This window comes from Pelodiscus sinensis, chromosome 23 (assembly GCF_052426305.1).
Source record: "Pelodiscus sinensis isolate ZL-2025 chromosome 23, ASM5242630v1, whole genome shotgun sequence".
NCBI classification, from domain to species: domain Eukaryota; kingdom Metazoa; phylum Chordata; order Testudines; family Trionychidae; genus Pelodiscus; species Pelodiscus sinensis.
Window position 1 is genome coordinate 6,576,964 of NC_143074.1, and position 15,506 is coordinate 6,592,469.

Here is a 15,506-nt window from a genome sequence, read left to right on the forward strand (position 1 = left end):
GGATCTTTTCCTGATCCTCCTCTCTCCTGCTACCACTCTCTTTCCCACCTCTCAGTATGTCCCACCCTGACACTGACTCTTTTGCTTTGCCTGCCCGGGTCTCATGAATGCTTGAGTCCGCAAAGTAACCCATTCTGCTCCTTTCTTTCCTGCTGCTACGGCTTCTCTTTCCCTGACGAGTGCTTGCTGCTACTTCTAGAATCCCCGTCACTGCGATTACAATCCTTTTCGCCACTGCCCGGTCAGATCCTGTAAATGCAGCAGGAAGGCAGTTAACTTGCAAGAACTTTGAAGGTGAATTGACTTGTCACCTACCAACACTGATTTAATCCCTAATGCTTCTGCATATTTAGGTGCACTAGATGTGCAAGGCTCTTCTGTATGCATGCCATCAGCTCATCCGCTAGAGCTAATTGTGGATTCCAGATGAGGTACATGAAATACCCTTAATTTTGTAAGAGGCTAGACTGAATTATTCATTCATGACAAAACTGTTGAATCCCTGCTTTAAGTGCAAAACTCAGCTCTACCTTAACTATGAAGCCATGACTAGTGCTTCCACAGTAAAATATAAAACTGCTCACAAGTCATGAGTTTCCCCATTTTGTTATCAATTGTCCTATTTTTATCAAACTGTCTTTTCTGTTATTACTTTTTACTTAACATGGGATCCTCTCCAAGACGAAGGTGGCTTCTAATTGGAAACAATGGCGAGGGGGGATAGTGGAATATGTGTTAAATGTGATAGTAGCTATTTTACTCAAATGTACTGTGGCTGACAGACTGCACCGGGCCTTGGGCAAGGGGGCAATTCCAAATCCCAGAAAGGGTGGGGCTGAGGGCAGCCAGCTCTCAGCGCTGTCCAGAGCAGGGCTGGTGAGATCCGGTCCATGGACCACCCTGAGGGACCCCCAGGCACGCAGCTGCAGTGGGTTAAAGCAAAGTCCATGGGGCTCTCTGTTCTTCAGGGAGGGGGAAGCTTCATGCGATCTCCCAACCCAATCTTCAGAAAAAATGGGCCAATAGGAGCTGAGAGATTGGCCTGAGGGCTGGGAGCTGAGAGCCCTGTGGAGGAAGCAGCCTGCAGTTTCACGTGCTCTGGGGCTGCAGCAGGCAGGAAGCCCAGCCTGCTTTGGAGGGTGCTGCAGGCTTAGGTAAGCGCCTCCCAGCCAGAGCCTGCCTCTGGCACCCTAGCCCCTCCCACATCCCAACTCCCTCCTCCAGGTCACCATCCAAGCCTTCTGCACCCCCCTTCCCCAGGGTCACAACTCCCTCCCAGACCCTGTACCCTCTCCTACATCCCACCCCCAGGCCAGAATCTCTCCTGCACCCAAACACCCTCCCAGACTCTGCACTCCATTCCTCTGCCCCAAGTCACCACCCAAACCCTCTGTAGTCTGCACCCTCTTTTCCCCTTCTCCCAGGTCACAGCTTCCTCCCAGACTTTGCACCTTCTCCTAGAGCCCCTCCCCCCAGGCCAAAATCCTCTCCTGCACCCATACTCCCTCCCTGACTCTACACCCCAATCCCTTAACCAGGTCACAACCCCCTCTTTCACCTCTTTCAGACCCTACACCTTCTCCTGCACCCCAGTCACTTACTCTGTGCACCCTTCTGCACCTAACCTCCACTCTAGACCCCACACCCCCTCCACGGAAAAGTGCAGCCCTTGACCACTTTCCAAAATCTTCGAGTGCCCCCTCGCCAAAAATTATTGCCCACCCCAGTCCAGAGTGTGGTGTGATTCCGCCCCGCCCCAGCTTTTAGCGCTGATCGGTGCATGTGGAGTGGCACTCTGGCAGCGATTTTAAAGGCCCTGGGGCTCCGGCTGCTGCTACCACTACCATTACAGCCATAGTGGCCGGAGCCCCGGACCTGTTTGAATCTCTGGGGCTTGGGGCAATTGCCTCCTTTGTTGGTAGGTCTGCTCAAATGCAATGGGTGCAAACGTGTCCACAACAAAGGGTGAAAATGGCCATAATACACATTGCAGAGTAAAATAAGTCACAAGTGATCAGATCCCCAACTGGCGACTGCAGCAGAGCCAGGCCGATAGACCCTGGCTGAGGCTTGTACAGGTGTGGTCTTTAGAACTGTTGCATTTTGGAGTGTAGCTGCCAAGCCAGCTTGGTAAAGCAGTGGTGCCCACACATTTCCTGTCATGCCCCCCCCCCCCACCTCTGTCCTGGTAATGTACTCTGTCCGCACCCCCACTACTGCACAGTTGGCTCAGCAGGGGAGTCTGGGCTCACGGCAGAACTGGGAATGTGGGGAGCCGCTGGGGCTAGAGGTGTGGCTGACCTAGAGATGAAGAGGAAAGAAGGGAGAGCTGGGGGGACTAGGAGTGGAGTGCAGCTCTCTCCGCACCTCCTCTAGGGGCAGCCTGGGCCCCACCTCACATCCCCTCCAAACCTTCCTCTGTGCCCTCTTAGGGGGTCTGTCCCACAGATTGGGGACCCCTGTAAATAAATCCTTTCTTGCCCAGTCACAGGTGGTGACTAATCGGCATGGCCACTGAGCTTCTGAAGGACGAGTGTTGAGTGACTCAGACCTAATTCCATCACTGACCTCATGAAAGCCCCTGTTTGTAAAGTCGCCCTTCCTCACTTTGCAGTAGCAAGCATGATATCACCAGCACAGAGCTGCTGCATGAGTCAGACAAGAGAAGCAGGCTGGTGCTCTAGGAAGGATCTTTGGTTTTCATAAAAATACCTCAGACAATCAGCCACAATTAGGAAGGCAAGAAAAAAAAAAGCCGATGATGGTGTAATGAAGAAGGAGGGCTTCTCCCCATGCCGTGCTGTGCCCTGGAGATGCCTCCATTTTTCCTCCCTTTGAATCCCACATTTGACGTCTCAGGTCAGCGCTCTTGGCCTTCCAGAGGAGAAAGGCCACACGGCACTCAAGTTTGGAACTTGTCAATATGAGTGGCGCTCATCACCATGTTTCTGCAGCACCAGTTTGGGGGATTGATAGAATATTAGCTCTTTGCATGGTTATTGGCTCCCATCTGGAGACAAAGCTTGTTCCTTTCTTACATACAAGATTAAATGGCAAAGAAATACAAAACATACTGAGCCTGATTCATTCCTGGTGTTATTCCAGTGAAATCAGTGGAGTTACACTAGGAATTAATGTGTCCTATCATATATTTTACCTTTCATATATTGGCATGGCAAGCTTCCTAAGGAAAACAACACTTGTAGTAGTAGTTGTTGTTATTAATAATACTACTAATCTTATTAATATTAATGATTATAATAAGAAATCTCTTGAGGTAGTTGTGCCAAAGAACCAACCAAGAATGGGGCCCCAATGTAATGCAGATGGTCCCTAGCCCCCAATACCTCCGGTCTAAATAGACAGGGCAGACTCATGGTAGAGAGAAAGGGCATCACTCCCAAGCAGAGTGGAAGGATGGCAGCAACATCATGTTAGCATAATGTAGCGAGAATCAATGTATCTTAAGCCAAGCTTGACGCCATCCCCACAGCAGGAGGTCGATGGAAGCAAATGCTCCCGTCAACGTACCTTACTCCTTGCAAATCGAGGAATACCGGTGGTGACCGGGGGCACCCTCAGCGTTCGATTTAGCTGTCCTTACTAAATCAGACACCAGAAGATTGTCTAGACAGTAAGTATAGACATGGTCTCAGTATGTCTCATGTCCCAACCTTTCCTGACAGAAGCACAGAAGACACTACCTTGCCTCTGTGGGCAGCAGAATTCTTAGTCATTTAAAGATAGAATACATGGAAGACAAATGCATAACATATACATAGCCCAGTGACACATAAACCAACAAATCTTTGGACCTATTGTATGGTTTATAACACCCTAACAAAACAGCCCTGCCTGATTTTCTTAACTTTCCCACTGTCCTTTCTAGGAAACAACAGCAACTTGACATGTATGGAAGACGGGCTGTGGTCCTTCCCTGAAGCCCTTTGTGAGCTGATGTGTCGAGCTCCATCTCTCATTCCCAATGCAGATCTTCAGACGGCCCGGTGCCGTGAAGATAAGCATAAAGTGGGCTCCTTTTGCAAGTACAAATGCAAACCGGGTTACCATGTTCCTGGCTCCTCCAGGAAAGCAAGGAAGTAAGTGAAATAGTAACACCAAGCAGATAATGTATTCCAGAGAGACACAGAATGCTAAACATTTCAGGAGAGAGAGATCTGTGGGATGTGTGAAAAGCAGGGAATATTGTGGGCCAACTGTAGCAGTTGTAGACAGCACAGTATTATCAAAGATCCCAGAAAGGAGAAAAAGTCTAGTGGATATCCCACATGTATAGGATTAGGGATGAGAGTCCATATACAGTAAAAACAGTGTTTGCTCAGATACCAAACAGATGCTTGGTGCAACCACATTCATGCCATTTTTATTCATTATTGCCGAACATACTTTGTTCATCCAAATGTTTGGGGAATGGTCATTCTTCTCATACAAATACCCATATTCACATCTGAAGAAAAATATTTATAAAACAGAAAGAGTATTAATTACTCAGTATTCATATTAATTCTTCATTGGTTTAAAAAGGTTGGGTCATCCAGTGAGTTAGCAGAAACAATGCTGTGTGACTTCGGGGGCCAGTAACACACCATAGAGAAGGAATCCGAAATACTAAGTAATCCAAGCAAATAATGAACTTGGAATCCATATGTGGAAATTAATTCACGTAAACTATTTGTCAGAACATTAAAATAGTGGCTAAATCAGTAAATATCAAGGTCTGTTTACCAACATAAAAGAGAGTTAACTGGAATTGGTTAAACACTGGAATAAATTGCCCAGGGAGGTTGTGGAATCTCCATCTCTGGAGATATTTAAGAGTAGGTTAGATAAATGTCAGATAGCCGCTGGCACGGAGTTCGGACTAAGGGGAATTTAAAAATGGTGGTGCCCGGGATGATGCAAATGAAGCCCGGGATATTTAAATCCCGGGCTTCATTTTTGTAACTCTGGTTGCCTTCATTTGCCTACCTAGCTCGAACTAATGAGCTAGTGTAGACATACCCTAGAATATTCTGGTTTGTTTCCACATGGCAGGAGAGCCTTTAAGATCCAGTGCATGCAAGATGGCACCTGGCTAGCTGGAGCATGTGTGCCCGTCACCTGCGACCCTCCACCCTCAAAGTTCCATGGGTTGTACCAGTGCACCAATGGCTTCCAGTTCAACAGCGAATGCAGGATCAAGTGCGAGGAAGATGACCATCAGTCAGTGAGTTCCTTCTCTTCCTTCAGTTATTTCAGCCAGCAGGAACTAGCTTCTGGCAAATCTATGTGCTGCCCGTCTGCCTTAGGGACTAAATCTGTGAGACGTTGCATGCCTCCTGGGAAGTGCTTAACTGCTGCAATTCGCATGAGCAGTAGTGGGATTTGAGGATGCTTTGTGCCTTCTAGGATGTGGCCATATAAATGTATTTCCTTGGATGAGGCCAGTCCCTTCAGCTTTGGAGAGAATGGCCACCTTGTTTCTGCTGCAAGGTCTCAAGGATGGTTTGCACTGAGCTTCCATAAGACAGGTGAGAAGGTTGATGCAGCAGGGCACATGGTCATGGTAGTGCTGTGCGGTCATGTAAGATGTCATGCTCCCATGTTCAGGAGCAGTCTTCCATGGATGTTGAAGCATGCACCAGGCTGCATAGTGTGATATGCTGTTACCTGTGACCTTCTGTCTCTATCAATGCCTCCAGGCTGTTTTTGAGCAAAAACTTGCAGAGCATCCAAACTATAAGCATGTTTTTGCATAATATATTCAGTAGATTGTCAGAAGACAGGGCTTTTTGGACAAGAGTTTCTCCTCTTTTTACGAGGAATAAGCTTTTTTGCGCAAGAGCATTCATGGCAGTGTGGACGCTCTTTTGCGCAAAAGCTCATGGCTGTGTGGATGTGCTCTGGGGCAAGAAGCCTGCAATGTAAATGTAGCCTCAGAGTTGACTTGCTCTCAGGATGAGAAGTGGGGAGGGACTGCATTGTAGGACACTGTGTTTGGACATGAGATTAGCCAGAATGATACAGGGGCCTGGCTGTCATTATGAGGCTTGTGTGGCACTCCGAGGTCTGGGCAGTAAAACAAGGGTTGAGTGATGTGTTACAAATGTAATAAAGGTCTGTGTGGTGTTCTGAGGCCCGTGCAGAATTACAAGACCTGTGAGGTGGAGCAGGGACAAGGTGGCAGTGCCACCAGGCAAGTATGGCTTTCTGAGGCCTTCGTATTATAACAAGGGCAGTGTGTAATATTGAGGAGTAAATGGTGCTACAACGTTTGTGCGTTTTTACAAGAACAGTAAGGTGTAATGAGGACTGGCCAATGTAGTGAGTGTTAGTTGGAGAGGCCACAGTGGTAACATGAGAGGCACATTGCACCACATTGGGATGTGCTTATACACTTTAAAGTAAGATTCTGGTGGTCAGTTCAGAAAACATCTCAAACAAATGCTTTAGAAGCAGTTTGGAAAAGGGACCTCCAGGGAAAGATGTTTCCTGATATAACAGAAAAGGTTTCAAAAAGAGGGGGGGAGGGCTTGGAGGACCCCTGACCTCATCTGACCCGCCCGAGAAGTGTTAATTATCTAAGGAATAAAACCTACTAAGATTTTCTCAGATATACAAGGTGATAATGCATATCTCATCCCAGTAAGAAAAGCAGCAGGGATTTTCACCGGAGATTAAGCAGGGTAGAGAATGATTGACAGAATATTAATATAGCAGCAGATGTCCTAGGAACGCAACATCATCTTTGATTCCTGTCAGCCAGCTCTGCAGGACGATATAGCTGAATGTAGTCTGGTCACCACTTTCTGGCTTGCATCAGCTTCATGGCTCTACTCATCTTGAAACCTTTTTTTTGTTCCATGTTATTCTTCACAGTGTCTATCCAACTCGTCCCTGGTCTACCTCTGTTTCCAGTTAATAAAATCATAGAATCATAAGATTGCAGGAGACCTCAGGAGGTCATTGAATCCAACCCCCTGCTAAAAACAGGACTAATCCCAAATAAATCATCCCAGCCAGGGCTTGGTCAACCCGAGACTTTAAAAACCTCTAGGGATGGAAATTCCACCACCTCCCTAGGTAACCCATCCCAGTGCTTCACCACCCTCCTAGGGAAATAATTATTCCTAATATCCAACTTAGACCTCTCCCACTGTAACCTGAGACCATTGCTCCTTGTTCTGCCATCCGTCACTACTGAGAACAGACTGTCTCCATCCTCTTTGGAACCTCCCTTCAGTACATAGAAGGCTGATATCAAATCCCCCCTCACTCTTCTCTTCTGCAGACTAAATAAGCCCAAATCCCTCAGTCTTTCCTCATAAATCATGTGCTCCAGACCCTTAATCATTTTTGTTGCCCTCCACTGGACTTTCTCCAATGCGTCCATATCTTTTCTGTAATGGGAGGCCCAGAATTGGACGCAATACTCCATGATATGGCTTCACTAGCAACAAATAAAGGGGAATAATCACTTCCCTAGATCTGCTGGCAGTGCTCCTGCTAATGCACCCCAATATGCCTTTAGCCCTCATGACTACAAGGACACACTGTTGATTCATATCTAGCTTCTCATCCACTGTAACCCCCAGGTCTTTTTCTGCTGAACTGCTATTTAGCCAGTCAGTCCCCAGCCTGTAACTATGCTTGGGATTCTTCTGTCCCAAGTGCAGGACTCTGCACTTGTCCTTGTTGAACCTCATCAGATTTCTTTTGGCCCAGTTCTTCAGTTTGTCAAGGTCACTCTGGACCCTATCCCCCCAGCATATCTACCTCTCCCCCTAGTGTCATCTGCGAACTTGCTGAGGGTGCAATCCATCCCCTCATCCAGGTCATGAATAAAATTGTTGAACAAAACCAGCTCTAGAACCAATCGTTCTATAACACAGTTTTTTCTAGACCAAGCTGCTTTTCTTATCATTTTATTTTTATTTTGTATAGTCTTGAAACTCTCGGTATTCCCCTCAGGCAGTTCGTTTCCGCAATCAGAATCTTTAGCTCAGCGGCTTTCCTCCTATTCCAGCATTCCAGAGTACGCGAATCTTGGAGCACTTTACAAATATCATACAACTGTAACCCAAACACAGCCAATTCTGGGAGCATAAATCTGCATTACCTTTAAAGGTCGCTATTGAACATTGCCAGCAGATCTAGAGAAGTTATTATTCCCCATTATTCGGCACAGGTGAGGCCACATCTGGAGTATTGCATCCAGTTCTGCAGCCCGCATTACAGAAAGGATGTGGACGCATTGGAGAGGGTCCAGCAGAGGGCACCAAAATGATTAGGGAGCTGGAGCACATGACCTAAGAGAAGAGGCTGAGAGATTTGGGCTTGTTTAGTCTGCAGAAGAGAAGAGTTGGGGGGAGGGGAGGATTTGATAGCAGCCTTTAACTACCTGAAGGGGGGTTCCAAAGAGGATGGAGAGAGGCTGGTCTCAGTGGTGGCAGATGTCAGAACAAGGAGCAATGGTCTCAAGTTGCAGTGGGAGAGTTCTAGGTTGAATATTATGAAAAACTATTTCCCTAGGAGGGTGGTGAAGCACTGGGATGGGTTCCCTAGGGAAGTGGTGGAATCTCCATCCCTGGAGGTTTTTAAGTCTCAGCTTGACAAAGCCCTGGCTGGGTTGATTTAGTTGGGATTGGTCCAGGGCAGGAGGCTGGACTCGATGACTCCTGAGGTCTCATCCAGCCCTAAGATTCTATGAATCTATGAGGCTCTCAGGGAGTTGTTGATGCTGAATCCTCAGTCCTATGTGCGCAGGGATAAAAGACCCCCAGCACTGCATGACTCATGTTGGTCAGCTGGCTCAGGTTCATGGGGCTTGCGTTGCAAGCTAAATATCACAGTCTAGATATTCAGCTCAGTCCAGGTTCCAAGCTCTGGAACCATTCGCCCACAGAGGATCTAACCTGAACACAGACATCTGCACATGAGTGGTTCAGCGCTGGAGCCTGAGTCAGCTGACTCGACCCAATTGTAGCATTTTTATCCTAGTGTAGATGTACCTTTAGAGCTGCTGTTAATCAGTCCTAAGTTGCAGGGTGCTTAACGGACACAAAAGAATGTGGGGAAATATGATTTATTCCACTCAATGAACCCTGACAAAGGTGTCATTGGTTGTCTGATGCCCCGAGCCCTGTAGGCAGCACAACAAAGCTGTGAGTTGAGGTTCTGTCCATCACCTAGCATTCCTCAACTGATCTGGACATTTATACCGTTTGCACGGCTACCTTGGCCTGGTGAGAGTTTCAGGGTCTGGTCTCTGCCAGCCAGTCAAAATTCCAGTTCTGTCACCATCATCCAGCACACAAACAAGCAGGCTAAAGATTCAACCCAGTAGCCTGCAGAGAAGGCTAGTTGCATCACCCTTGAACATCGTGTTCATCAACAAGCTCAGCAGGGAAGAAGAAGAATGTCAAAGAGAAAAACAAATTTCCTCCTGGAACCAAAAGCAAAACAAAGGTAACGAGCAGCATAAGCAAAATGCCCACGGCTTCAAGCATGCTGATGGGAACTTGGTGTGCAGATCCAGTTCCACAACCTATACTTGATGCCGCAGGCACCTGCTCGGAGAGAGGCATGCAGGTCTGAGAAAATATCCCCTCATAATTCAAATGTGCCAGCTGAGGGCTCTCTCTGAAATATTTCATACCAGGCACAGAGACCCACCTGAAATAGCTCACAGAGAATGTCTAGTACACACCACTGCGTGACAAGTACTGTATATGGATTACATTAACCCCGCGGTACACCAGGGATTGGGAACTAGACGCCCGGATCCCATACTATAGCCAATGTACCCTGATTCACTGGGAGCTAGACAACTCAGCCCCACAAAACATCCCCATGCAGAATTTCCAATGGCTCGGCTTGCAGATCCCGCAGAACAGCTCATGCAGAACTCTCTGGGTGCCCCATGCATAGATCTGATAAGAGAAGCCTCGTGTGCTTCTTTGTTGTTTTAAAAGGGCATGATATTTCCCCGTGGACTTTGCCATTTATTCGCCAGTATTCCACAGGGTCTCTTTTTGTAAAACAAATGTCATATCCCACACTGTCCGCCACCTTCACACACATACACACGCACACGCACACTATCGCTGTGCTTCTCTGTTGCAGTCTCTTTCTTTGCTGTCAGTCACAGCAGGCAAGGTCTACAGATACCCCCCAGCTAAACCTCACAGGGAAGTGTCCCGGCTTTGTTTCTGGCTTCAGATGGGCATAGGGAACTCTTTGTTCTCCTTCCATAGAAGGATGATGTAACTAGTTAGAAAAGGAGATGATGACAGAGGTTGGCTGCACTTAGCACAAACACCTTCAAATGAAGAAAGAGGGAACAATGGGTGAACGTTTCCTTATTCTAGTTAGCTCGGGTCCATGTTGATAGCGTCCTTTTAAAGGCCATGACATTACGGAGACGATGCTAGCGTGCATCTGTCTGTCCAGGCAGGACACACAGACTCTTCCCTTTGTCCTTTTGAAGAAGGCTGTTTCCCTTTTTCTCTGCGTGAAAAGCCCCGCCCCTTTCCCGAGAACATCGGCCACCAGTTCAATCCTGATTCTTTTTCTAACACTTTTCTGACTGTCTTTCGCTTTTTCCATTCCCAGGGCCGTGGGCACAACGTGATTCACTGCCGGAAGGACGGCACCTGGAGTGGCTCCTTTCACCTCTGCCGGGAGATGCAGGGCCAGTGCTCTCTTCCCACTCAGCTCAACAGCAACCTGAAGCTGCATTGTGCACACGGCTATGGAATAGGTACGTGAGCGAGAACCATGGCCGCAGCTGGCCTGCCTGCCCGTGGGGAGGGGGGCGGAAAGAGACCGGAGTCGTAGGGTCATCATGTCTTTTGGGCCTGATTGCCCTAGTGAGAAGCAGCTAATTAGAGGATTTTCAAGTGTTCAGATGCCACAAACGGGGTAACATATGCTGCCTTCCTACCCCCTCACAGCATTTCCCCTTCTGCCACATCCCTTGTCCTGCTGAGTTTAATGAACAATTCCTGGGATCAAACTGGAAGGGTGACACATCCAATAAGATCTTTTTAAAATCAACGAAGAACTACACATACCTTTCCTCGTGGCCTTAGCTGAATGGCCACACATGCGCAAATATACCCACTCAGTTACATGTGTTCACACATAGATACAAAACTCACACCCAGATACCCGCACCCATCCAGTCTCTCCCACATCCACACAGAAATATCCACGCACACACGCATGCACAAACTTGCTTCCCCATCCATGCACATTCACAAAGGCACAAGTATCCTCACATGTTCATAAATATTCCACTGCAAATATAAATTCACCCACCCACCCATGTTCTTTCTCAGACACATAAATCCACGTACTCATTCATCTGTACTCTCTCTCTCTCTCTCTCTCTCTCTCTCTCTCTCTCTCTCATACTATCGATTGTTATGACTCATACAAACCTATATCACTTTACAGATATGGAGGAAGACAGGATCCCTCTCCGGGGAGTTTATCATCTGCCTTAGACAGAACACTGTCATGCTGGGAGCCCTGACAACAGACAGTGGCAGGGAGCGGGGAGGGATGGTGAAAGAAGGTTTCAGCAATAAAAATCACACGATTGCGGTGTTTGTGCACGTGCATGTGCATGATTCCAATGTACTTTCTCAACACCGAGCTTTTTCATTGATTCATACACGTCCGTGTATTTTATGTACAGAATTTATCAAAAGCTATTGAGGCAACAGACGGGAAGTGTGGGTTAAGGATGACAGGTTAATTGACATGATTGAGAAATAATGTATGCCCTTGGCTAGCAGAGGTCTAGTGCATGGGTTATTGGAATGGGACTCAGGAGGGCGGAGGTTCCTCTCCAGCTCTGCCACTGACTTGCAGTGCGACCTTGGGCAAGTCCCTTCCCCTTCCTGCACCTCTGCTTCCCCTCCTACCCTCTGCCCTCTTTGTTTGTTTAGAAGAGAAGCCTTCCAGGGCTGGGTGTATCTCTTATGATGGCCATGGCTATGCCTCATTTAGTGGGGCTTTGATCTCACTTGGCGTTCTGGGTTGCTACTAGAATACAAATATTCCTAATAATAGAGCCTGCTTCGGTCCTGGGGCCCACAGCAGTTTGGGGCAATTTCCCACCATCGCACTAGCACTGGTGCAGCTCTGTTCATAGCAACAGGCACCAGCGGGGCTGCCACAGACTGGCTGGGTCACTGAACCCTGCTCAGAGCAGGTCTATAGGACATGGTTGCACAGCCGGAGGTTCTCTCTTTACGGCGGCCCCCACCTCCTGCCCCCATGTCTGTCACCAGCCTGGCAGCACCAGTGCAGTGGCCACAGATGAAGAGTTGAAGGAAAGGGTTAAGTGTAGATGGGGCGAAAGAGAGAGATTTGGAAGTAGCGTGGGGCACACAAAGGGGGCAGAGGGAAGGTGAGACAGTCATGCCGGCCTAGGCAGAGCAGAGCGCTGAAGTTGGGGGGGGAAGGTCTGAACTAGAAGGACAGGAAGCCATTGTGGTGGCCAGCCCGTTCCCAGAGAAATACGGCATTCCTCCCATGGCGATTGCAGGTGAAGGAACCCATAAGAACGACAAACCCCAAACCCATCCGTCCTTTGGGAACCCTCATCAAGGTCTATCTTTTTTTTGCCTTCCATTGAACCGCCATGTGTGGAGAGCTGCACTGTCGGTCAAATTGCTGCGGGACGTGCCCTAGACACCGTTCTGCACACCGAGTCTCACGTCCCTTTTCCAAGGTCACCGCCTGAGCCCCATACTGTAGCATTCGAAAGTGAGCTGTACTAGATGCGGCTTAGAAAGAAACCCTGGGCCCCTTCCTCCCCCCTCCCCTGCAGCCCTTTTCCTGAAACCTCCCCTCCCTCCCCTCACTGCTGTCCCTTTGAACTTGGAGAAAGTGTTCCCTGTTGTGCAGATCCCTCATTATATTGTAACCATTGTAAGGTACCAGGAGCCTGCTTCAGTCCCATCCCAGGGGACAGCAACACAACCTGGATGAGATCACTTCTCTTTAATGGTGCCAATTATGGATCATATATCAAAACAATTGAGACCTGCTCCTTTCCTTCAGCGTAAATAGCACAGTGGAGTGAGCTGTGAGCAGGCAGCAGTGACTCTTAATTTGACAATGCGTTTTACCCTTGAGATGAGGTGACCTTTGCTTACCTACCAGGGTTTGCCACTTTTTCAGAGGAAAAAAAAATACTGATTCCCTGATCTCAGGGAACATTTCTCTGTGCTGGAGGCAAGGAGGGGTATCAGTCCTCCTTTGTGTGTCCTGGTCCTTTTCCCCTCCATTCCAAAGGACTCGTGTTACATTAGCTTATATTAGCCATGTCCACAAGACAGATCCCTTGGGCCCAGTTCTGAATGGGCCCCACACCCTCAGACGAGTTACAGTGTGAATCAAGAGAGCTCCATGTACTGGCCGGCAGCATATATTGAACTCATTTACTAGCTGGAGGCACGACACACACTGTGTGAGTGTCTCGCATCAGCACTTCTCGGGATCAGGCCATATGTTTTGGAAGTCATCTGGATGTCCCCCAGAAAAGGATCTTTTCCTTCCACTCACTTAGCATGGGCCTAGCCAAACCTGGCAGGTAGCCAGTCAAGTCGATGGACTCACTACTGCTCAAACTAGAGAAATAAAACAGAAACAAACCTCTTGACAAACCCTCCCTAATTAAACTAACTGACTCCTGCTGTGGTCCAGCTGGCTCCGCCACATGAGAAAAAGAAAAAAAACCAAGGTGGCTGCAGGGGGGACGTACCCAGCCAGGGTTAGCGTGACCCTGACACCTTTCCTCTTCTCCACAGACACCTAATCTGCCCCTGCAGGCTGGGGTGACTCTGGAGCCAAAGGCAGAGCCATCCAAACCATGCTGCAGAGTAACTCCCTCGCACACTGATTGGAGTGCAGGATTCCTAATGATAGGTTTGCAGCAACTACCCTAGTTAGCAGTGATTTGCCAGGGCGGGGGAATGGGAATAGTCCAACGCACTAAAGCTTAAGGTTATGGCACCATATTACTCCAGAGCACCACAGTGTGCTTTAATAAGGGAAGGATTCCCACAGGGGATGGAAGTTAATCAGAGAAAATACCAGTTCATTACCTCTTCTCATACTACTCTTTTAGCATGGGGCTTAGGTGGTAGCCGGCCTGCGCCATCATTAGATTTGCTCGCCGTTATTTGAGGGTCTTGTAATTTTGAAAAACCTGGCCATTGGCTCCTTGTCCATGTCGTAAGTGAAAGGAGCTTGATGGAGTCTGCTCAGTCACTTCACAGCTGCAGAAATTGAAGTGCCTTCTGTGTGTCTCAGGAACAGAATAAATCCCCCATGCGATCGATCCATGGGTCAGTAGCCAGAGTGGTATTGACATACTGTAGTCCAGGGGTGGGAACCTTTTTTGGGTCAAGGGCCGCTGACCCACAGAAAAATCAGTCAGGGGCCGCACACAAATGAGAAACAACCAACCAATCATCAAACAAAAAACCTTCCAAAACCTCACTGACTTGGCCTCCATCTGAAGGGAAAGATGCTCCCCACAGCCTCCTCACATACCAGAACCTAGGGCGGCCCAGGGTAGGAGACTTTGTGTGCTCCAGCCCCACAGTGGGAAGGAAATGGAGGGCTGGAGCGCCAGCATGGGCTCCCCAGTGCTGGAAATGGAACCCCGAGCCTCTGGGGCTGGATCCAAGCTGTGGGGTGCTGTCAGAATCCTATGGCAATGTGAATCCCATAGTGGCAAAGAGCTCCTAAAGAGCTGGCAGTAGTAATTGCTCTGCAGAACAGGGAGATGGATGCTATTGAGATAACTGAAATGGTGTTGGGAGAGTGACTTGGTGTTTGCTTTCTTCCTTCGTTCCCCTCTGCATGTACCACAAAGGTGCCGAATGCATCACCTCGTGTCCGGACCACAACGAATCCATCCTGCTGCGGGTGAACGAGACCTTACAAGACATCCAGCACTGGATGAACCCTCAGCGAGTGAAGGTCAGTGGCGGGGATGTTACTAAATACCTCTCTCAAGACCTGCAGACTTCCATGTTCCTGCGGCGCATGTGAACATGAAGTTTGACCCCAAAGGCAGAATTAAGGATGCAAAGGGCAGCATTGTCCAAGGGGACGGACACACGCTTTTGTGGGCAAAACCTGCATGGTGAGACATCTTCCCTCCTTGGAACACAACTGTCATCAATCGAGACACCAAGACAATCGAGACATCTTGTTTGCCCTGTGGCCCCTTTACTTTGCTCTAGTGGTGCCTATTTGACTCTGCAGTTTCCCAATGCAATATCAGCTAGGAATTTCCACCTTGCGTTGAAGGAACCGAGTTCTTGCCCTCTGATCCACACTGCTCCTGACCGTTCTGATCTGGTAGGACTTTCACCTGACAACGGCACCATGGGGAGCACAGACAAGACACTTACGTACCACTGCAGGAGAAAGTGAAGGGGAACAAGAAATAGAGCACAGGGTGGATTTTAAATGCT

The 15,506-nt window shown here is 48.4% G+C and overlaps 1 protein-coding gene across 2 annotated transcripts in view; it reads left to right on the forward strand.

Annotated features, from left to right (window-relative positions):
- PAPPA (pappalysin 1) overlaps window positions 1-15,506 on the forward strand; it is a 243,954-nt gene that overhangs the window by 194,366 nt on the left and 34,082 nt on the right. For both annotated transcript variants that reach the window (XM_075905988.2, XM_075905990.2), the window contains exons 17-20: window positions 3,890-4,100; window positions 5,056-5,227; window positions 10,615-10,762; window positions 14,900-15,006. In XM_075905988.2, coding sequence (XP_075762103.2) covers window positions 3,890-4,100; window positions 5,056-5,227; window positions 10,615-10,762; window positions 14,900-15,006 — 638 coding nt within the window. The remainder of the gene's footprint in view (window positions 1-3,889; window positions 4,101-5,055; window positions 5,228-10,614; window positions 10,763-14,899; window positions 15,007-15,506) is intronic.